The sequence below is a fragment of the Hippopotamus amphibius genome, chromosome 3, assembly GCF_030028045.1.
Source record: "Hippopotamus amphibius kiboko isolate mHipAmp2 chromosome 3, mHipAmp2.hap2, whole genome shotgun sequence".
In the NCBI taxonomy this organism is placed as follows: Eukaryota; Metazoa; Chordata; class Mammalia; order Artiodactyla; family Hippopotamidae; genus Hippopotamus; species Hippopotamus amphibius.
In genome coordinates, this window is record NC_080188.1 from 81,628,909 (window position 1) to 81,650,988 (window position 22,080).

General features: G+C 38.7%; 2 protein-coding genes and 2 non-coding genes across 6 annotated transcripts in view; 3 read left to right on the forward strand and 1 right to left on the reverse strand.

Annotated features, from left to right (window-relative positions):
- Nucleotides 1-30: 30 nt before the first annotated feature.
- RPS3A (ribosomal protein S3A) lies at nucleotides 31-4,367 on the forward strand. The gene is made up of 6 exons (XM_057726776.1): nucleotides 31-151; nucleotides 911-1,014; nucleotides 1,395-1,582; nucleotides 3,069-3,277; nucleotides 3,907-4,016; nucleotides 4,195-4,367. Exons 1-6 carry the CDS (start codon nucleotides 90-92, stop codon nucleotides 4,314-4,316), a joined length of 795 nt encoding a protein of 264 aa, XP_057582759.1. The 5' UTR covers nucleotides 31-89; the 3' UTR covers nucleotides 4,317-4,367.
- LOC130850596 (small nucleolar RNA SNORD73) lies at nucleotides 2,262-2,332 on the forward strand. Its single transcript, XR_009052959.1, has one exon. It is a non-coding gene; the product is annotated as a small nucleolar RNA SNORD73 (small nucleolar RNA).
- Nucleotides 3,558-3,626, forward strand: LOC130850597 (small nucleolar RNA SNORD73). Its single transcript, XR_009052960.1, has one exon. It is a non-coding gene; the product is annotated as a small nucleolar RNA SNORD73 (small nucleolar RNA).
- Nucleotides 4,368-19,880: 15,513 nt separating the features above from the next.
- The window catches only part of SH3D19 (SH3 domain containing 19), a 159,266-nt gene continuing 157,066 nt past the window's right edge, over nucleotides 19,881-22,080 (reverse strand). For all 3 annotated transcript variants that reach the window (XM_057726012.1, XM_057726009.1, XM_057726011.1), the window contains one exon: nucleotides 19,881-21,818. In XM_057726012.1, coding sequence (XP_057581995.1) covers nucleotides 21,702-21,818 — 117 coding nt within the window. In that variant the 3' untranslated portion in view covers nucleotides 19,881-21,701. The remainder of the gene's footprint in view (nucleotides 21,819-22,080) is intronic.

Below are 22,080 nucleotides of genomic sequence, written 5' to 3' on the forward strand. Positions count from 1 at the left end.
GAAGGTCACGTAGACAGCGCGTCCCGCCCCGCACGCCTAAGTTCTCGCGCGAGTTTAACTTCCGCCCTTTTGGCTCTCTGAGCAGCACCATGGCGGTCGGCAAGAACAAGCGCCTTACGAAAGGCGGTAAAAAGGGAGCCAAGAAGAAAGTGTAAGTGACAGCTGTCGTGGCCTCCCGCTTTTGGAGGCCCCACTGGAGTCGGCGGGCGGTTTTTCAGTCGCGGTGTGGGCCGGATGGCGAGGATGCTACTTGGATTGCGCGGGTCGTGCCGGGTTGGTGAAGTCCGAACCGCGGCCTGGTGTTCCAGGTGCTGCTTTGCGGCGGACCCGCTGCTTTCCCCTAGACTTTCTGGGCCTAGTGCGCGCCTATTTTGAGGCGGATTGCTGCCGCGACTCGGGACTGGTGTGTTCGGTATTGTGGGTTCACGGGCCTCGTAAATTCCACGGGTAATGTTACTCTAAGAGCTGGAGTTGTGAGAGGCAATTTCCGTGTCCACCCAGGACCCCGCTCCCTTCTCCTGCTTGGGCCGGGTGGAATCTGGGAGCTAATAGCGTGAGGCCTTAAAGAGCACGAGTTACTATTACAAAATCACTATGTGTCTTCACGTACCAGTAAAGTGGAAGACTTGCGTATTGTTTGGAAGCAATGTTGCTGGTGTAGTGGAAGGACCGATGAGGGGCGGAGAGTGTGTACGTTTGTGGCATAATTTACTTACCAAAGTCTCAGGTTTGCACAGTGAAATAGACATGGTTGGAAGAGCTAGATTTTACATATGCGCCCGTCACCTGAGGGGAATAGTTTACACCAATGTCTACGTGTCAGTTATTCTTTAGAAGTAATTCTAATGAGGGAAGTTAAAAAAAAAATTATGTGATCTGCGATGAAACTTAAGTATGTTTTTAAATCCAGGGTTGACCCATTTTCCAAGAAAGATTGGTATGATGTGAAAGCACCAGCTATGTTCAATATAAGAAATATTGGGAAAACACTAGTCACGAGAACTCAAGGAACCAGTGAGTATCATATTCTTCGTTTGTGTTTTTCTTAAACTGAGACATTTATGTATCTTGGTCTGCTGTTGGTTCTGTGGTGGGATACATTAAGAAAATGTCAGTTTTTGGTTGCAGCTTGGCCTCTTTGGGGCTTATTTTTAGTACAACACTTGTCGAAGTGAGATGCTACTCTTAGAATTACCAGTAAAATGTACATGGATAGTTTTGTGCTTCTAATGAGCACTGTCAGTAAGTCATTGGTGTACACATGGATTTGGTTAACAAAAGTTAAGTTCTTCATAATTTACTATTACTTTTCTAAAGTTAATGTTTGAACATTAATGTAGCTGGCTTGACTTTGCTTATGTGGTTCCTGATGTTAACTGATTCTTGTTTTGTAGAAATTGCATCTGATGGCCTCAAGGGTCGTGTTTTTGAAGTGAGCCTTGCTGATCTGCAGAATGATGAAGTTGCGTTTAGAAAATTCAAGCTTATTACTGAGGATGTTCAGGGCAAAAACTGCTTGACTAATTTCCATGGCATGGATCTTACCCGTGACAAAATGTGCTCCATGGTCAAAAAATGGCAGGTGAGAACAAAAGTTCTCTGGAGTGCATGGTGCTGCACGACCAAAGATGTTATGATTTAATGTCAAGAAGGAGCGTGTTGTGCAACTGAGGTTTAGATTTCATTTTAGGTCCTTGATGTTTTCTTGCTGTTATTGTAGGCTCTGGGATTGGCATCAGCAGTGAGACTTTAAATTTAATTATTTATCTGTTTAAATTGAGTTCAAGATTTAATACTGGATTACTATCAAGGTATTTTTGCTGCATGAATTAGTGGCTGGTTGAAGAATGTCTAGGTACAGGTTTGCAGTTTTGGCTTTGCCTGTCCTCAGAATATCTTAGGACCTCAAAATCTAGTGAATTTTGTAGTGAAAGGATGAATTGGGCTAGTTTTGGTTAAGTACTGTGAATAGGAGTGGCAGAGCATCTGTTAGATATAAGTTTTGGCTCCTTTCCCAGTTATGTTCTCTTTGGAAGGTAACTTACAACTTGCTAAGCCTTGATTTCTTTATCTGTAAAATGTAGTTAAGAATATTAGCTCATGGAATTATGAGGATGAAATAAAAGATCCATGTAAACATGCTTAGTACAAAGCTTGACAGAGAAAGCATTTAGTACCAGTTAAATTAACTACAAGAAATAATGACATTGGTTCAGATGTGTCTGGCTAACCATCCAGTTTGGAGATGTTCTGTGTGTGGGAATGAATGATGACAAAATGTTTCGGTCCCAAATGATATAATGATTATTCCGTTACATTTATTTCTGACATTCCCCTAAGGTTTTATAGTTGCTTCCTGGAAATAATTTAAGGTCCTTTCACTATAATTGTATTATATTCGTTTTTTAAACTAAGGTATAAACTTCACAAAATGCGAAGAAGGCAATTCAGTTTTGTTGGTACCTTAGATAGTTTTTGTTTTTTGAATTTAGGTAGTGATAAGACTTATTATGGATTTTTAAAAATTATTTTAGCTGTGAAATTGAAGCCTCAGCATGGCTTTAGTTTGGAACATAAAGTATTTGTATTTAGTGTTACTACAGCATTTCAGCTACTCAGAACACTTTTAAAAAAGATGGAATAGGTTTAGATGTCAGTATTGTAGTCTCTTAGAACCTATTCTTCTCTTCATTGCAGAGTTAAAGAATTGATTGGGGGAGGAGCAGGTTGTTAAAGGCTGGCATGTGTCTGTAAAAGGCATGTATATGTAAAAGGGGGTGCTGTGGAGATAGTGATAATGAGGATAGAGAAGTTATCTAGTGGAGGGGGGAGACAGCTGAGAGGTCTCAGTACTTATTTAATTAGATATGGAGGATAGTAAGAATTTGGGGTAATTGTTGGTAAGTTCACAAAGGAGGTTAACTGTAAATTAAACTAGTCATTTGTATTATACTTAATATTGTACAATGAGTACTTGACCTTCCTTTTTTTAAAAAATTAGAATTTGAGGGATTAAACATTGATAACATTAAAACCTGGTATTGCTGACAGTTTCTTTGTTTCACTAGACCATGATTGAAGCTCACGTTGATGTCAAGACTACGGATGGTTATTTGCTTCGTCTGTTCTGTGTGGGTTTTACTAAAAAACGCAACAATCAGATTCGAAAGACCTCATATGCCCAGCACCAGCAGGTCCGCCAGATCCGCAAGAAGATGATGGAAATCATGACCCGAGAGGTGCAGACAAATGACTTGAAAGAGGTGGTCAATAAATTGTAAGTGGTTTTACCTCACAACACAACCCTCAGATGAGGAAAAGCATGAGACAAGGTGGGGTGAGACCTGTGGTTAAATTCTGTCCGTGAAACTATGTAGCTGCATCTCTTGGAATGAAAGCATGTTAAGTATTCAGTAAATGTTATTTGATGGCTTCTTAATCCTTGTTTTGGATGAAGCTCTCTGCCTGGCGGTTAGTGAGACTTGAAGCTCAGGACTTGCCTTTGCCTTAGAAAATACATTGACTAGATAAACCCTTCACAGTCAGTAACATATGGGAATAAATGATGACAAAATGTTTCGGTCCCAGATGATGTCCGATGATAAAACTTAACATTTTCTGATGTTCCCATGCAGTTGGCTAAGAGGGCTGTATGAAAAAGGCATAATAAGGCTTGGACTCAGAAGACTCCAGTGCTAATTTTGCTACTAGCTGTGTAATTACAGCTAGTAGTTATAGTACTAGCTGAAATTATAACCAGCTGTAAATTATACAACTGGTAAATATAACTAGCTGTATAATTCAGATCATTTAACCTTCACCTATGAAGGTGCAATAACAGAATGAGGATTATTGTAGATTACATGAGGTGTAGGTTTATTCTAATTTATCATTACTGGTTTGCAGGATTCCAGACAGCATTGGAAAAGACATAGAAAAGGCCTGCCAATCTATTTACCCGCTCCATGATGTCTTTGTTAGAAAAGTAAAAATGCTGAAGAAACCCAAGTTTGAATGTAAGTGAGAAATCACAGGATTCCTGAAAGAAAAAATTGTGTGGACAAATATATTGTTTGGAGTTTTGTTTTGTTTGAGGCCAGATGATGGCACTTTTTTTTCTGTCTTGCCTACGTAATATTGAAGATCATTGTTTCGAGATATGGTTTACTATAACAAATTTTTTTTTCCTTTTAGTGGGAAAACTCATGGAGCTACATGGTGAAGGTAGTAGTTCTGGAAAAGCTACTGGGGATGAGACAGGTGCTAAAGTTGAACGAGCTGATGGATATGAGCCACCAGTCCAAGAATCTGTTTAAAAATCAGACTTTTAATGGTGACAAATAAAAGATATTATTTGTTATATTTTATTTCTGATCATTCTTTTTAAATAACCGGACAATAATGAGATATTCTGATTTGATGGAATTGTGATGAATTTTTCTGACCTTTTGTGTGGATTTTATTCATTGCTCTGAGTTACTAAGTAGCTGAGAAAGGGTAATGATCTGTTTTAAGCTGGAATGGTCTGGAGGTCTGGACATGTTAGAGATGGTGAATGAAAGGAAATCCTTACTTTGCATGGCTTAAGTTTTTAAGGTGATTCTGAAATCATCTGGAAGGCTTGTTAAAACATTGCAGGGCCCTGCCCCCAGAGTTTCCAATAGCAGTTCTAGGGTCAGGTCTGAAAGTTTGCATTTTTAACAAATTTTCAGGTGATGCTAGTGGCCAGGGACCATACTTTGAGAACCACTGTGCTAGACTGATAGCATAGTGAAAGGGAAGAGCTCATTGGCATTTAGGTTTTCTGTTCTTTCGTTGTTGTTTTAAAAATCTAAATGCTGTCTTTTCTATAGCAGTAAATGCCGCACTGTATACCTTATTGATCAAGCTGAAGTTGGCTAGAGAAATAGAGAAATTGGTTATTGGTCTCATATTAAGTGGGCATTTAATACTGCCTGCTATCCAGTATTTCCTCCTAGTCACTCATCCATTCTGTTCAATACCTCTTCTCCTCCCAAACCTCCAACTTTCTCATTCTCAGTTCAGTTGATGACCTTGCTTCTTGAGAAAGGATGACAAGAGAACCTCATAAAATTTTATTTCCACCCTGCCATTTGTGGATGTGTTTTTCACTTTTTCTGCCTTCCCTCTTGTAACCGGGTGGATTGTGCTAGGACAAGCATCAGATTCCACCTTCTCTTGCCTGATCAAGTTCTTGACTCCATTAATTGTCACCTTCTTCCTTCTACCAGTCATGTCAGCATACAGACAAATCCTTTGCCTTTGGAGGTATCCCCCTACTCAAATCCCTATTAGCAAAGCTCAAAAGAGTTAACCATATTTCTTTTGATTTTACTTTTCTTGAATGCTGCAGTTGGGCTTTTCTACACACCATTCTAAGGAAGCTGTTGCTGTCAGAATTACCAGTTGTCATTGCTAAGTCCAGTGGTTCATTCTTGGCCTTCATTTTACTTGATCTCTATTAGTGTCACTTGACAGTTAATTTTTTCCTGTGTTTCTTAACTGCCTTCTGGAATTGCACTTCAGTTTTTCCTCCCACATTTCTGGCTACTCTCCCTTGCTAGTTTGTTTCAGACCTTAAGTGTTAGAGATCCGTAGGGCTTAGTCCCCGGACGTTTGCCAATGCTCTTTCTAGATATTCTTAACTCAATTTGTTGGTTTTAAGTAAACCCAGATCTTTACTAATATACCTTTCTTTGAACTCCAGATTTTTCTGTCCAACTTGACATCTTCATTGGATGTCAGGCATTTAACATGTCTAAATGGTATTCCTGAGCTCAGCAATTTTACCTACCCTCCTATTTTAGACTGATCCTTTATGGTCATCCTTGACCGTTCACAGTTCATTCAGAATATATCTGGAATCTAACCAGTTATTACTGCCTCCATTGCTGTCCGTTGGAGCAAGTCATCACCAATCTGGATTGTTAATGCCTTCCTGGCCTCCCTGTGTCATCGTGTCCCTGTCTGTCCCCCTGCCCACATACTTTGTGGAAGTTTATTTTAGATTGTCAGTTCATCCAGAAGTCTCATGTGATCTTACCTCTGACATGTTTCTTACTAGAGACACTTCCCTTACTCTTTACTTGCCTTACTCTTCTAGCCAGACTGTTGTGGACAAGCTAGGGACATTCTTACTGTAGGACTTTGGCACTTGTTTTTCCTGTACTTGGAATACTTTTCAGTTAGATGGCCACAGAGCTTGTTCCTTTACCTCATATGTCAGACCCTGCTGATTGGTTCATCCTATTAAAACCCCTGTCCTTCAGTCCTTATTTTCTGTTATTTTTTTCTGTAGTTTCACTTGTGGCTCCTAGAAAAATTCCATGTGGGTGGGGTTTTGTTTTTTGGTCCAGCTCACTGCTATACTCTCCAGTGCCTCAAAGTTCAATAAATTTTGAATAAAGGAATGAATGGCATTCCCATAGTGAAGAAGCAGTTATTTTCAGTAGAAAAGAGTTGTAGATTGGTTCTCAAGTGACAGGCTTCCTTTCCAGGGTGGACAGAAATTGGGTCTGTAGAACAGTCATTGAGGGTGGGGACCAGGAATTGAGTTACGTAAGTGGTGGTTTTCTTGATGCTGGATGGACATCATTCAGTGAGATGATATTGCTAGTCAAGCTCCAGTCTGCTACATCTCTCAATAGGGCTTGACGTGGTTCTCTTTCAGAAGGGTTTATTTGAAAACACTTGTGAAAAGAATGTTTAAATGTTAAAAAATGGCCTGTTTTGATGGTTGATTTAATCAAGTTATTTTCCCATAGTCCAACTTGAAGGTGGTTAACATCCATCTAATAAAAAATATTCTAATGGGTAATTCTAAGTTTTGCATTTAATATCTTTTTTCCCATTTAACATATACATAATATGTAGATACTAAGTATTAACAGGTTGGCCTTTCTCTACTTGATTCTACCTAGAACAACTTACCTTGGTCTTTCATAGGAAAACTTCTATAACTAGGGATACAAATTTTGAATCTTTGAAAATGAATTACTGAAGACTTCTAAGTCTTCATGACTGAAATAGGTAGCAAAACTAACACTTGATTTGAAATTGGCTTTTGCTTTAATGTGTACAGTTGAGCAGCACCACTGATTTGAAAGTGCCCATGTGAGAAGAAAAGACAGCTAGGGGGCGTATCCTAGATTATTTGGGTGAGCCTAATGTAATTATACAAGTTCTTAAATGTGGAAGTGTGAGGCAGAAGAGGAGGTTGGGGTAATGCAATGGGAGGACTGCCCAGTGTTGCTGGCTTTGAGCATGGAGACAGGGCCACGGGCCAAGGAAAGTGAGTGGCTTCTAAAAGCTGGAAAAGGCAAGGAAGTTCTCAGTGACGTGGACTGAGAATACCCATGATTATCCTACATTGCATGCATAAGTCTCAACACCACAACCAATATAATTAGAATAGTTTAAAATTTTTTTGGCATATGGCCCACTAAATTTTTATACTGCTGTGTTAACATTGCTTGAGCACATGGCGGGAACTTACATTCTCTCCGAGCCCTTGTGTAGTCTCAAGGCTACAAGTGTATGTTCTAAATGTCCACATCCAGTCCTTAAGTGATTGCTTCTAGTTTTTTTTGGTTGAAGCTGGTTCTCTGGTTGATTGCTCAGGAAGTTCATTTTCTGAGTTTTTATATGTTGAATACAGTTTGTTGCTTGCTTTATACCTGAAAGTCACTTTTATTGTATCTAAAATCCTCAGTTCACTCTGAGCATTTTAAGTATATACCACTCCTATTTTCTTGAAGCATTGCTAATGAAAGTCCAATGATAATCTAATTTTCTTTCCCTTACAAGTCACTTCCTGGTTTTGGCTAAAAGCCCAAAGAATTTTTTCTGTTTCTTTAAAATTGAATAATTTTATAAAATATGTCTTGGTAATTATTGGAGATACTGTGGCGTTTCTGTGAGTTTGGTACCAGACCACCTCAATAAAGTGAATATCACAACAGTGAGTCTCAGGAATTTTTTGGTTTCCCGGTGCATATGACTTGTGTTTACCCTATACTGTGGTCCATTAAGTGTGCAATAGCATTGTCTTAAAAAAATGTACATACCTTAATTTGAAAATACTTTATTGCTAGAAATGCTAACCATCATATGAATTCACTGAGTCATAAACATTTTGCTTGTAGAGGGTTTGAAATATTGCAGGAATTACCAAAATGTGACACAGACAGGAAATGAGCAAATGCTGTTGGAAAAATGGTGCTGGTAGAACTGCTTGATGTGAAGCATAGCAAAACTGAGGTATGTCTATACACTTTCTATATATAGTTTCAAAAAAAATTTTTCTAAATTATAGTTTTTAGCATTTACTCTGTTTCCTTGGCTTGTTTTTTTAACAGGACCTTTGCTTATAATCTTCTGGCAGCTGTTTTAGTTCCTAGCCATCCATGTGATAAACTCCTTGGGCTGTATTTCTGTGAGATGGGTTGGCTAATTACTGCTCATGGAATAAATCTGGCCAGTTTCTGTTTTTGAATGGTCTGCAGGCTAAGAATGGCCTTTCAATTTTTATATGGCTGAAAAAATTAAAATGTTTCACTACATGTGGAGATTATGTGAAATTCAGATTCCAGTTTCCACAAGTAAAGTTTTACTGGAACACAGCCACATTCATTCATCTTCATGTGTTGTCAGTTGCTGTTTTCTGCACTACAGTGGCAGAGTTGAGTAGTTGCAACAGACCATGTGTGGTACCCTCATCACTGCACTACACTTCAAATTGCAGTGACTTAGTTACAGCACCACATTTTGAGTGCCACACCTATCACCTTTGAAGAAAACATCTTCAAAGATGCAGTACATAAAATCTCCTCACAAATCAGCATTAACAGGTGAATCAATTTTTTGCATGTACAGATGAACCCTTATTTTAAAAAACAGCACTTCCAATAAATTAAAAGGTACAACCATCAAGTGTTCAAATTGTGAAGAAATAGTTGAAAACCTAGGCTTCAAGCTGCCAGGTGAATTGATTTTAATGATGGAGGATGACTTTGAGTCCTAAATAGGTGAAATGTTATACCCCACCCCAAAAGAAAGAGCTGTATTACAGAAAAAGATTTACTCAATAATCATCATAGTTTGACTTCATTAATAGGAATTTTGTATAGATTTGTTTCCTTCCTCAGTTTTGTCTCTGGGCCCTTTACAGAAAGAGCTTACTGGCGCATGCTGTAAATGAGGAAGTGAAGCATTCAAATTCCCTGGATAGGGTTTCAGCAAAACTCACGATGAAGAAAAATGAAGAAAATATGAGTATTCATTTTATGTGTTTTGAGGGCCTCTGGCCAGTCCAGTGTACTGTTATGCTTCCACTGCTAAACGTGAGGTTGTCTACCTGAAAGGAGCCCTGACTTCTTGTTGGATGCTTTGGGTATTGTCCTCAGTAAAAAAGGTCTGGAATGTGCCAGCCTCGGAAACTCTTGGAAAACTCATTACCTGAAGCATAGCTGCTGCCTCAAAGGGACCCTCACTTCACAGAGACCCTTAAATACCCAGACCTGAATCACTGGTGGCTCAGCTAAGTGAAAAGCTAATGCTATCTGCTGTGTTGCTGTGGTTGTCCAACCTCAGCACCAGCTGTGCAGAGCTAAAGTGAATGTGGTCACTGCTCAGTGGGCTGCCCTCAAGGCTGTTCTCATAGATCTGGTCATGAACAGTCACCTTTGCTGACTAGGGTTTTTGCCCATGGCAATACTTACCTGGCCTGCCACTTGAAAGACTCTTCAGGCAGATTAAAACACCCTTTCTAAGGGCTGTATGTTGTGGGAACAAACTGGCTGCTGATTGGACCAAGTTGGTCACTTGTGTAGATGCCTGTGGTAGAGGGCAGTTCTGTGATATGACCTAGTAGAGTCAAGATGCTGATCAGGCCTGCACCACCCAGACTGCTCTCTGACATGGCTACATGTCCACCATCATGGGCTGTGCACACAGTGAAGAATTCTTACTCATGCGTGGCAGACTTGTGACTCCTGCCAAAAGTCAGCCCATTTGAGGTAGCTGAGGCCATATCACAAAGACTGACTACTGATGGACTAACTACACCAGTCCTTTGGTCACCCTTTAGGGTGGCTGATGCCTCAGCACTGTTGACACATTTTTAGGTTACAATGTTGCTGTTCCAGTCGGATCCACTGACTTTGGCCACACAATTGCAGCTCTGATGTACCATATGTATAAATGTTCTTGGTTTTCCGGACCACTTGCAATCTAGCAATAGGGCACTTTTCGTCACAAAAGCCACCTGACAGAGTATTTGATGGCTATTTCACAGCTGCCTACCATCCACTGATATCTAGCACTGTTGAGTATTAAAAAGGTTTCTGACTCTACCACCCTCACCTCCTCCTGTTCTACATACCTGATTGGATAACAGAATATAGCAGTTCCCAAAAAAGGGTCATCTCATCTTGGCTGCCTCCTGGATGATAATCAGGACAGAAGGTCTAGGTGAAAGTAGTGATAACTGGAGAAAATATGAAATTATAGGTACAGATTTTGTGGCAGTGGAGGGAAGAAAACAACTTGGGTCCCAGGAGGGAGGGAAAGGGAACAGTTAATGCACTCTTTGACCCCTATATCGTCGTTTCTCAGCCTTGGGCCTTATCAGTATTTTAGGCTGGATAATTTGTAGTTTGTGAGAGACTGTCCTGTGCATGGTGGGATATTTAGCAGTATCGCTGGCCTCTACCCACTAGATGCCAGTAGCACCTTTCCCCAAGTTGTGACAAAAATGTTTTCAGACATTGCCAAATGTCCCCCATGGGACAAAATTTCTCCCAGTTGAGAACCACTATCCTTGATCCAAAACTGCTACCTGAATCAACAGGCAATTGCAGCTAACAGTCTACCTTGCTACCAGGTTTGTCATCTGTCCATGTGCTATGCAAACAGGAAAGTTCATGTAGACATGGTTGGTCCTGAACTTTTCTGCTGTGCCTGGTGCCATCAACAGCAGCTTCCAAATGCAAACATGTACAAATGTAGAAACTTTGAACAACACAATCTTGATTCAATCTGGCTGATCACATTTTTAAAGCGATTGAAATACAGTTGATATGCTCGTTTCAGGGGCATTACATAGTGATTTGACATTTGCGTATATTATGAAACGATCACCACAGTGTTACTAAACTATCTATCCCCCAAATTGTTACAATATTGACCATATTCTTTGTGTTGTATATTACGTCCTCATGGTTTATTTCCTTTATAGCTGGAGGTTTGTACCACTTAATCTCTTCACCTATTCTGCTATCCCCTCCCTGGCAACTACAGAGAACTAGTTTGTTCTTTGTATCTATGTCTTTGTTGTTTGTTTCTTAGATTCCACTTACAAGTGAGATCACACACATAATACCCTCTAGATCCATCCATGTTGTCACAAATAGCAAGATATTTTTGATGTCTGAGTAAAATTCCATTGTATATATATACACCACACCTTCTTTATCCATTCACCTATTGTAAAAATGCTACAGTGAACACAGGTGCATATATCTTTTCAAATTAGTAAATACCCAGAAGTGAAGTTGCTGAATTATATTGCAGTTCTATTTTCAATTTTTTGAGGGAACTTTATACTGTTTTTATAGTCGTGCACCAACTGACAATCCCACCAGCAGTGCATGAGGGTTTCCTTTTCTCCACATCCCTGATACTTATTTGTTTTCTTTTTGATGGTAGCCATTCTGACAGGTGTGAGGTGTGGTTTTGATATGCATTTCCCCAACAATTAGTGATGTTGAGCATTTTTTCATGTGTGTGTGGCCATCTGTATGTCTTCTTTAGAAAAATGTCTGTTCAAATCCTCTGCCCATTTAAAAGTTGGCTTTTTAAGAAATTAATGTTGATTTGTATGAGTTCAGTGTATATTTTGGATATTAACCCCTTATTGAATATATTATTTGCAAATATATTTTCCCATTCAGTAGGCTGCCTTTTCGTTTTGTTCATGGTTTCTTTTGCTCTGCAAAAGCTTTTTAGTTTGATGTTGTCCCATTTGTTTATTTTGGCCTTTGTTTCCCTTGCCTGAGAAGATAGATCCAAAAAAATATTGCTAAGACCAATGTCAAAGAACATACTGCCTATTTTTTCTTCTAAGAGGAGTTTTATGGTTTCGGGTCTTACATTTAGGTCTTTAATCCATTTTGAATTTATTTTTGAATATGGTGTGAGAAAGTAGTCCAGTTTGATTATTTGCATGTAGCTGTCCAATTTTCCTGACACTATTTATTGAAGAGGCTGTCTTTTCCCCATTGTATATTCTTGCCTCCTTTGTCATAGATTAATTGCCCATTTAAGTGTCAGTTTATTTCTGGGTTCTGTATTCTGTTCCACTGATCTATGTGTCTGTTTTTGTGCCAGCACCATACTCTTCTGATGACTGTAGCTTTGTAATTAGTTTGAAATCAGGGAGTGTGATACCTCCAGCTTTGTTCTTCTTTCTCTAGATTGCTTTGACTATTCAGGGTCTTCTGTGTTTCCATACAAATTTTAGAATTATTTGTTCTAGCTCTGTGAAAATTCCTTTGATATTTTGATAGGGATTACACTGAATCTGTATTGTCTTGGGTTGTATGGTCATTTTAACAGTATGAATTCTTCCAATCCATGAGCATGGTAAATCTCTCGCTTTGTTTGTGTTGTCATTTTCTTTCATCAGTGTCTTACAGTTTTCAGAGTACAAGTCTTTTACCTCTTTGGTTAGACTTATTCCTAGGTATGTTATTCTTTTGATGTAATTGTAAATGGGAGTTTTCTTAATTTCTTTTTCTGTAGTTCATTATTCATGTATAGAAATGCAACAGATTTCTGTATATTAATTTTGTATCCTGCAACTTTACTGAATTCATTTATTAGTTCTAACACATTTTTGGTTGCGACTTTATGAGTTTTCATATAGAACCATGTCATCTGCAAACAGGTTTACTTTTTCCTTTCTAACTTGGATTCATTTCTTTTTTTCTGTCTGATTGCTGTGGCTGGGATTTTCAATACTATGTTGAATAAAAGTGGTGAGAATGGCCATCCTTGTCTTGTTCCCGATCTAAGAGGAAATGCTTTCAGTTTTTCACCTTTGAGTATGATATTGGCTGTCAGTTTGTCATAGATGGCCTTTATTATGTTGAGGTACATTCCCTCTGTGCCCACTTTGTGGATAGTATTTATCATAAATGGATGTTGAGTTTTGTTAAAAGCTTTTCCTGAATCTATTGAGATTATCATGGTTTTTATTCTTCAATTTGTTAATGTGGTGTATCACATTCATTGATTTGTGGGATAAATCCCACTTGATTGTGATATATGACCCTTTTAATGTATTGTTAAATTTGGTTTGCTAATCTTTTGTTGAGGATTTTTGCATCTGTGATATTGCCCTGTAATTTTCCTTTTTTTGTTGTGTCTTTGGTTTTTGTATCCAGGTGATGCTGGCCTCATAGAATGAGTTTAGAACCATTCCTTCCTCTTCAGTTTTTTGGAATTGTTTGAGGTTAGGTGTTAACTCTACTTTAAAGGTTTGGTAGAATTAAGCTGTAAAGCCAACTGGTCCTGGACTTTTTTTGTTGGGAGTGTTTTGTTTTGTTTTAATTACTGATTCAATTTCATTACTGGTTATTGGTCTAGTCATATTTTCTGTTTTTTCCTGATTCATCCTTGGGAGCTTGTATGTTTCTAGGAATTTATCCATTTCTTCTAGGTTGTCCATTTTAGTGGCATGTAATTGTTTGTCGTAATAATGTCTTATGATCCTTTGTATTTCTGTTCTTTTCAAAGAATCAGAACTTAGTTTTATTGATTTTTTTTTTGTCTCTTTCATTTGTTTCCACTCTTACCTTGATGATTTTTTTCTTTCTATTAACTTTGGGTTTGTTGTTGTCTCCTCCTCCTCCTCCTCCTCCTCCCCCTCCCCCTCCCCCTCCTCCTCCTCGTACCTTTAGGTGTAAGGTTAGGTGGTTTATTTGAGATTTGTCTTGTTTCCTGTGGTAGGCCTGTGTTGCTATAAACATCTCTCTTAGAACTGCTTTTGCTGCATCCCATAGATTTTGGATTGTGTTTCCATTTTTATTTGTCTCCAGGTATTTTTTATTTCCTCTTCGATTTCTTCAGTAACCTATCAGTTGTTTAGTAGTGTCTAGTCTCCACGTGCTTGTGTTTTTTGCAGTTTTTTTTCTTGTAGTTGATTTCTAGTCTCATACCTTTGTGGGCAGAAAAGGTGATTGATATTATTTCAGTTTTCTTAAATGTATTGAGACTTGTTTTGTGGTCTGTCCTGGAGAATGTTCCATGTCACGTAAAGAGAATTCTTTTTTTGGATGACATGTTTTGTAGATATCTATTAATTCCATCTAGTCTTACATATCATTTAAGGTCAGTGTTTCCTTATTGATTTTCTGTCTGGCTGATCTGCCCATTGATGTAAGTGGGATATTAAACTTCCCCCACTATTATTGTATTACTGTCAATTTCTCCCTTTATATTTGTTAATATTTGCTTTATATACTTAGGTGCTCCTGTGTGCAATGCATATATATTTACAGTTAGCATATTTTCTTGTTGGATTGATCCCTTTATCATTATGTACCACGCTTCTTTGTCTTTTGTTGCAGTGTTTGTTTTGAAGTTTATTTTGTCTGATATAAGTATTGCTCCCCCAGCTTGCTTTTCCTTTTCACTTGCACATAATCTTTTTTTCATCCCCTCACTTTCAGTCTGTGTGTCTTTAGATATGAAGTGGGTCTCTTTTTTTTCTGGCTGCATCACGTGGTATGTGAGATCTTAGTTCCCTGACTAGGGATTGAACCTGTGCCCCCTACAGTGGAAGCCTGGAGTCTTAACCACTGGACTGCCAGAGAAGTCCAAAATAGACATTTTAATAAAACTTCTTTAACTGCATTTTATTAAAAGGTGCTTCTATTTTATAAGCAACTTTGATTTCAGATCTTTTTTTTTTAAATTTTTTTTTGGGGGGTGGGGTGGGGAGGCACACTGTGTGGCATGCAGGGATCTTAGTTCCGAACCAGGGATCAAAACTGTGCTGCTTACCGGGGAAGCGCAGAGCCCTAACCAGGGAAGTCCCTGAAATGAGTCTCTTGTAGGCAGCATATATATGTGTTTTTTCTGTTTTTAAAAAATCTAATCAGCCACTCTGCCTTTTGGTTGGAACATTTAATTCATTTACATTTAATGTAATTATTGATAGATGTGTACTTATTGCCATTCTGTTAATTGCTTTGGGTTTTTTTCTTTTAATTAATTTATTTACTTATTTATTTTATTGGCTGTGTTGGGTCTTTTTTGCTGTGCACGGGCTTTCTCAAGTTAAAGCAAGCACAGGCTACTCTTCGTTGTGGTGTGCAGGCTCCTCATTGCTGTGGCTTGTCTTGTTGTGGAGCACGGGCTCTATGTGCATGGTTTTCAGTAGTTGTGGCACATGGGCTCAATAGTTGTGGCTCACAGGCTCTAAAGCGCAGGCTCAATAGTTGTGGCGCACAGGCTTAGTTGTTCTGTGACATGTGGGATCTTCCTGGAGCAGGGATTGAACCCGTATCCCCTGCATTGGCAGGCGGATTCTTTTTTTTTTTTTTTTTATAAATTATTTATTTATTTATTGGCTGTGCTGGGTCTTCATTGCTGTGTGCAGGCTTTCTCTGTTTGCTGAGAGCAGGGGCTACTCTTCATTGTGGTGTGGGGGCTCCTCACTGTAGTGGCTTCTCTTGATGCAGAGCACGGGCTCTAGGCACGTGGGCTTCAGTAGTTGCAGCACGTGGGCTCAATGTTGTGGCTCACGGGCTCTAGAGCACAGGCTCAGTAGTTGTGGTGCGCGGCCTTAGTTGCTCCACAGCATGTGGGATCCTCCTGGAGCAGGGATCCAACCGTGTCCCCTGCATTGGCAGGCAGATTCTCAACCACTGCGCCACCTAGGAAGCCCCGGCAGGCGGATTCTTAACCACTGCGCCACCCAGGAAGCTCTTTGGGGTTGTTTTTGTAGTTCTTTTTGTTCCTTCTTTTGCTCTCATCCATTGTGATTTTATGACTGTATTTAGTTTTTTTGTTGTTTTTTAAATTTTATTTATTTATTATTTTTGGGGGGGTTGTATTTAGTTTTATGTTTGGATTCCTTTTTCTTTTGTGTATGTGTTTCTATTACAGGTTTTTGGTTTGTAGTTACCACAAGGCATGTGTGTGTGTGTGTGTTTCTGCATAAATTTATGATCTCTTAAGTTTTAACACATTCTAACCACCCAACATTTTTACTCCCCACCACATTTAATGTTTTTGATGTCATATTTCACATACTTTTGTTTTTTGTATCCCTAACTACTTATTGTGGATATAGATGATTTTTACTACTTTTGTCTTTAAATCTTTATACTAGCTTCATAAGTGGTTGATTTACTACCTTCACTGTTTTGCCTTTACTGATGAGATTTTTCCTTTTGTAATTTTCATTTTCTAGTTGTGGTCTTTTCTTTTCTACTTAGAGAAGTCCCTTTAACATTTCTTATAAAGCTGTTTTAGTTGTGCTGAACTCTTTTGGCTTTTGCTTGTCTGTGAAACTTTCTCCTTCAAATCTGAATGAGAACCTTGCTGGGGAGAGCATTCTTGCTTGTAGGTGTTTTCTTTTCGTCACTTTGAATATATCACGCCACTCCCTTCTGGCCTATGACTGTGATATTCCTCCTGTTTGTAGGTCATCAACCAGGGGTGTGGGTCCTGACCATACTGAGTCTCCACCCCTCACACCCATCTTGTTGGGTTCCTTCTTTATGTCTTTAGTTGTGGAAAATCTTTTCTGCTAGTCTTTAGGTTGTTTGCGTAGATAGTTGCTCTGGAAGTAGTTGTAATTTTGGTGTGTTTGCGGGAGGAGGCAAGTTCAGGCCATCTATTGCCTGATAGTAATAGTCCTCACTGCCAAATGCTAAAGAAGGAAAAAACTTACTTTCTGCAGCTGAGCACCATTTTGAGTAATTTGGGTCCTGGCTTTGTGGGGAATATCAGTGTGAGGGGTCTACTCAGCAGTTCTATTTGCGAATGTGTAGGCTCTCAGAGTATGAGAGGCCATCCAGTGCATCCAGCAGGAATAGCCTGACACACCTGCAGAGGGGCAGTCATCCCACTCGGTAGTCTTGTAGATGCACAGTGTCTTGATGCCCTGTTTTCTGTCGCTCTCTGACCTGGCCCCCGACTCCCTCCTTGCCGTGGACAACTAGGCTTTTTCATAGCCAACCAGGCCCCTCTGACCAGCAGAGATGCAGGCCTCTGCCTATTCCCCCACATTCATCTTCCCATAGTACTCTGTACATACAGAAATAATTGGATACTTTTTTCATCACCACGTTTATTTTTTAATAGCGTTGATGTTTTATATGTCTAAAGAGAAGACACTACTGTCTCCCTAGCATAATCTTAGGTGTAGTACTGCACTGAAGGGTTAGCCACATGTGCTATGGCTGTTTGGAATTAACAGCTCTGCTCTAAAGCTATTGGCCACTTGGGGGCCTGAGAAACAATGTGGTGGGCCTCAGTGATCCTCTGAGTCTGAACTCTATCTAATAAAAACCTGGATATGATTGGAGAGATAAATGTAGTTGTTTCTTTTAATTGTAAAGAAGAACTAAATGTGGGCCAATATTCAGGTATTAAGATTGTCAGTCAACTGCTGTTAAAAGAGGACAGACCACCAGCAGGTAATTCTCCTTTCTGAATAATGAATTTGAATCATTACTTTTCCTGAAAAAAGTTTCATTGTGTTATTGCCTAATTTGTATTTGAAGATAAATAATCCATGGTGTACAAACGTTTCCTTAAAAAAAATCCAGAATGTGCCCCAGACTCTGAAATGTAAATTTGTTAGTGTAAGTAGTAGAGTTGATCTATTAGACTCCAAAATACTAAAACAATGTTCTGTGCTAAATGTGTATGAAATCTCAGTTTAAGATTGCTCTGCTGTTGCCAAGAGCAGAGCCCTACAGACACCGATCTTTTCAAGATCTGATGTTCCAAGCATTCAAATATTTCCTATTAAACAGAAAAAGGAATCCCCATCAATGGATCAGTCCATGTTTGAGTGTCTAGGTAACATCAATATGAATCAACTACATAAAAACTGAGAAGCCAAGCATGAATCTTTTCTTCTTGAAAGAAAGAAATTCAAGGCTTTATTCTCTGCAACTCATTCTAATCATAAGTATTATATTTGAGAAGTTACAACTTTTTACAATAAATCAATTCTACTTGTTTAACTGTTAAAGAGAAATGTATTACTTTAGCACAAAAAACATAAAAAGTACTGAATCGGGAATCAGTAGAGCTAGGCTTTGCTTTAGCCTCTGCCATACTTTAGGCAAATCATTCATCCTCTGCAGGTTGAGCGCTGATCCTCAGACTTTTCTGTGGTTTAACAGGATGAGACTGCAATTAGGTGAAAGGCCCCTAGATGGTGGTGTTGTCCTGAGTTAGGCTTTGTATTCCAGCAACCACCTCCCTGCCCCACCCCGCCTATAATCACAGTGAAGTAAAAAGGAGTAGGTTAGAAAATTATTTCCTATTGAGTTCTGTTAAGGATTCATTTAATGGCATTCAAAATGGCACTGAGTTATGAATCATATGGTCCATGTACATTTGACATTAAAAGGAATAAATCATTAATGATTAAACCAAATATCCCCTTATGCAAGAATAAAGATGCAGATGTAGAGAACTGACTTGAGGACACAGGGTGGGGGGCAAAGGGGAAGCTGGGATGAAGTGAGAGAGTAGCACTGACATATATACACTACCAAATGTAAAACAGATAGCTAGTGGGAAGCTGCTGCATAACACAGGGAGATCAACTCGATGACTTAGAGGGCTGAGATGGGGGGGGGATGGCGGGAGGGAGGGGATATGGGGCTAGATGTATAAATATAGCTGATTCACTTTGTTATACAGCAAAACCTGGCACAACCGTGTAAAGCAATTACACTCCAATAAAGAGTTAAAAAAAAACCCCATCCCCTTATAATTAACCTATATCATCACTATTTCTCTAGGTATATTTCTCTAAGCGTAAGAAGCTGAACAAAAACTAAACAATTATTGAGTACTGATATATAACAAACCCTATAGAAAAATATATTTTTTTCAAATGCCACCTCTAACAAATTTTGATGAATGTACTGATTTTTTTCATTATAAATGTTTCAGACTGTATTAAAAACCTGTGATTTCCACAGATACAAATGACAGCCATATAAGCAAAGTCATCTTTTAAAGAAATTTGCTGTCTTTTAGTGTTCAAAGGAGAAGAATAATATATTAAATGACTTCTTTAGTTTTAACCCATCAAGGAAAAAGAATCTGGAGATTCCAGTTTGAGGAGGACTGGATGAACAATATTAGGTTTTCAACTAGAATTCCTGAAAGGAACAAGGATACATTTCTATTTCTTCACTATGAAATTCACTGAGTATAAAAATCATGTTCAATCAATATATAGAATAAGAAAGTCCCTATGAAAACCTACACCACACTACATTTTTACTTCTTGTCAGCTGAGTAGGTAATAAATGGCAAGCAAAAAATGTAGCATGATGGACTGGAAGACATAAAACTGCACATTTTGTTTCAATAAAAATTTTTCTCAATAAATTAAATAGGAGCATAAATATTGGAGCATATTGGATCCAAGATAGTATCACTATTATGTGAAGGTTATCCATCCATCCAGCCATCCAACCAATCAACCAACCAAAAAACCTCTACTGAGCCTGTATGGTGCAAAGGGCTGGAGATATAAAGATAAGATACCATCTCCATTCTCAAAAACCTCAGTCTAATATGTAAGAGAAAAGGACTTTGAAAAGTTCAATTCAGTTTATTATCGTGTCAAGTAGATTTACAACTATTGCACTTATCATTCTGCTGACAGAGGCCAAAATTTAAGAGGAATATTTTTCTCCAATAAAGCTAGGTTTTCATGAACTTCGATATAGGATGTTAAAATTACACAGGCAAAGAAATATACTTCATGTCCTATCCTAGACACTACCCCCCCACTTCTCACCTTCCTGCTGTTGTGCAAGCTTGCTGAAAATAGGAATTTGTTGGGCTAATGCTTTAAGCCGTCCATTTCTTATGAAATTATTCTTGAGTGAAATCTGACCAGTTTTCTTTACGCTGTCTTCCTTACCCAAAACATGTAGAAAAAACAGCTCCCATACTCCAAAATCGATTTTAAACATATACTGGGAAACGAACTTTAATCAAAGATAAAGTAAATATCTCCTCCCTTACAGAACCCCAAGTAGTATTCACATAATGGTTTTACCACCTACTGTCCAACTTTTTGGATAATGGAAACAATAACAAAAGCTAAAAAGTGGCCCAGCATAAGAAACTCTTCTCAAAAATAGAAGAAAGTTATGAACATTGTTGGGAAAGTGTTTTACATTTCTAATGAAATTCTATTCCATTGATCTGTTTGGAAGATTGTCTTTGACCTATTTGGCTTTAGCCCATAAACTGTAATTGATTCAATCTCTCAAAGAACCATTTTTATCTTAAGCCTGGAATGCATAACAACGGATAGCAGGAAAGTGGTTTTTTATTTACTTTGATAACTGTGCAGGGATGAGCTGGGAGGAAAAAAACCCAAAAGTATCAGGCTTCAGATTCTCAAATTATTTTTTGCTCTGATTATATTTGGAAGAATGAGCTGGGGGGTTGGCATTGTTTTCCATCTTAACAATTGCTCTGTATTCTGAGATATATGTGATTCATAATGTACCACTATAACAAGACACAGCTTTCATATATTACTGGGGTAACTCAAAGAAAATGAATTTTTCTTTGGGTACCAGTAATTGTCAAAAGAATGATTGCAGATTCAGAAAATGTGCTTTGTAATAATCCTGTTAACACAAAGTATACACAGAGGAAAGAAATAAGTACTGCAGGTATGTGGAAGAGTTAGTCGTATTAGCAAGGTATTTCAGGATGATTTTTTGTTCTTTTGACTACGATACATTAAATTTCAACCCCTTTCAAACACCAGGACAAAGGGGAAACACCTGGTACCACAGAAGCATTTAGGGACTGTGAGCTGATTCACCATGTGCTCACAAAGGCTCCCGCTAGTCAATGAACTACCCTCTCCTGAAGCAAGGCTTTGCTCTGGTAATAAGGATAATGTGCTCAAGCTGTTAGAGTTAATGTGAATATCAAAAATGAAATTTAGGTTACCAACCACGGCCTGATAGTTACAGCATGTAGAATAACAAATGCTCTCTTTTAAAACTAAAGTAAAAATGAAGAAGCATGGTTAATTTACTTGTGCTGATGAACACAGAGGTCCAAGTGCAACTTTTGCCTATAAGCGTCCTCATGTTGCCCTGTCACCAGACGCTGTCCCGGGGGAAGGGTCTGCCTGCCTTGCTAGTCCTGCTTGATGTCCTCCTTGGTAGAAACGTGCGCATGTGTTTCCATGCGCACGTTTCTACTGTGAATGAAAGCTAACTACAAGAGCTAGACGTTTTCTGCTTTCAGAAAATTCTAGTATACCATGTACAGCATAGATATTTCTTTCAGTTTAAAAAAATAGTGCAAAAACATATCTGATAGTCAAAGTGATAGTTCAAGTGAGTTCTTGTGCCAAGGAACACAGTCAAGCTTCACCTTTAGCTAACTTGTAAAAACTGAATGTAGGTTTTGGGAAATATTCCAGATTTTCCCATCAGTTCTCCACTCATCCAGTCATCATCTACAGATTCCAGCTCTGTTATTATGTCTCCAGCCTGTAAGAAGACAGGAATTGAAAATAATTATTAGCTTCTGTTGAGTATAAGCATGGTAAGCAGCTCACCTGGAGAGGCATGTGTAGCTCCTCTTTATAGAACTCATTTATCCTGACTTGCCAAGAGGATTAAATGATGTGCCACAAGGATGATCCAACCCTAATGATGCCATTCACTTGTACGCCTCTTTTCCTCAAAGCCCATCTCATTGCCATGGTCACCCTTGCTGCATTTTTATTTTCCTTGTTGTATTTTGTGCCCC

What these genes read in the sequence shown, in the direction of transcription:
- RPS3A (XM_057726776.1), top strand. Translation starts at nt 90, where the DNA reads ATGGCGGTCGGCAAGAACAAGCGCCTTACGAAAGGCGGTAAAAAGGGA. An exon ending in CACGAGAACTCAAGGAACCA is followed by an intron (nt 1,015 to 1,394) that starts GTGAGTATCATA and finishes CTTGTTTTGTAG; the next exon opens with AAATTGCATCTGATGGCCTC. An exon ending in GAAGAAACCCAAGTTTGAAT is followed by an intron (nt 4,017 to 4,194) that starts GTAAGTGAGAAA and finishes TTTTCCTTTTAG; the next exon opens with TGGGAAAACTCATGGAGCTA.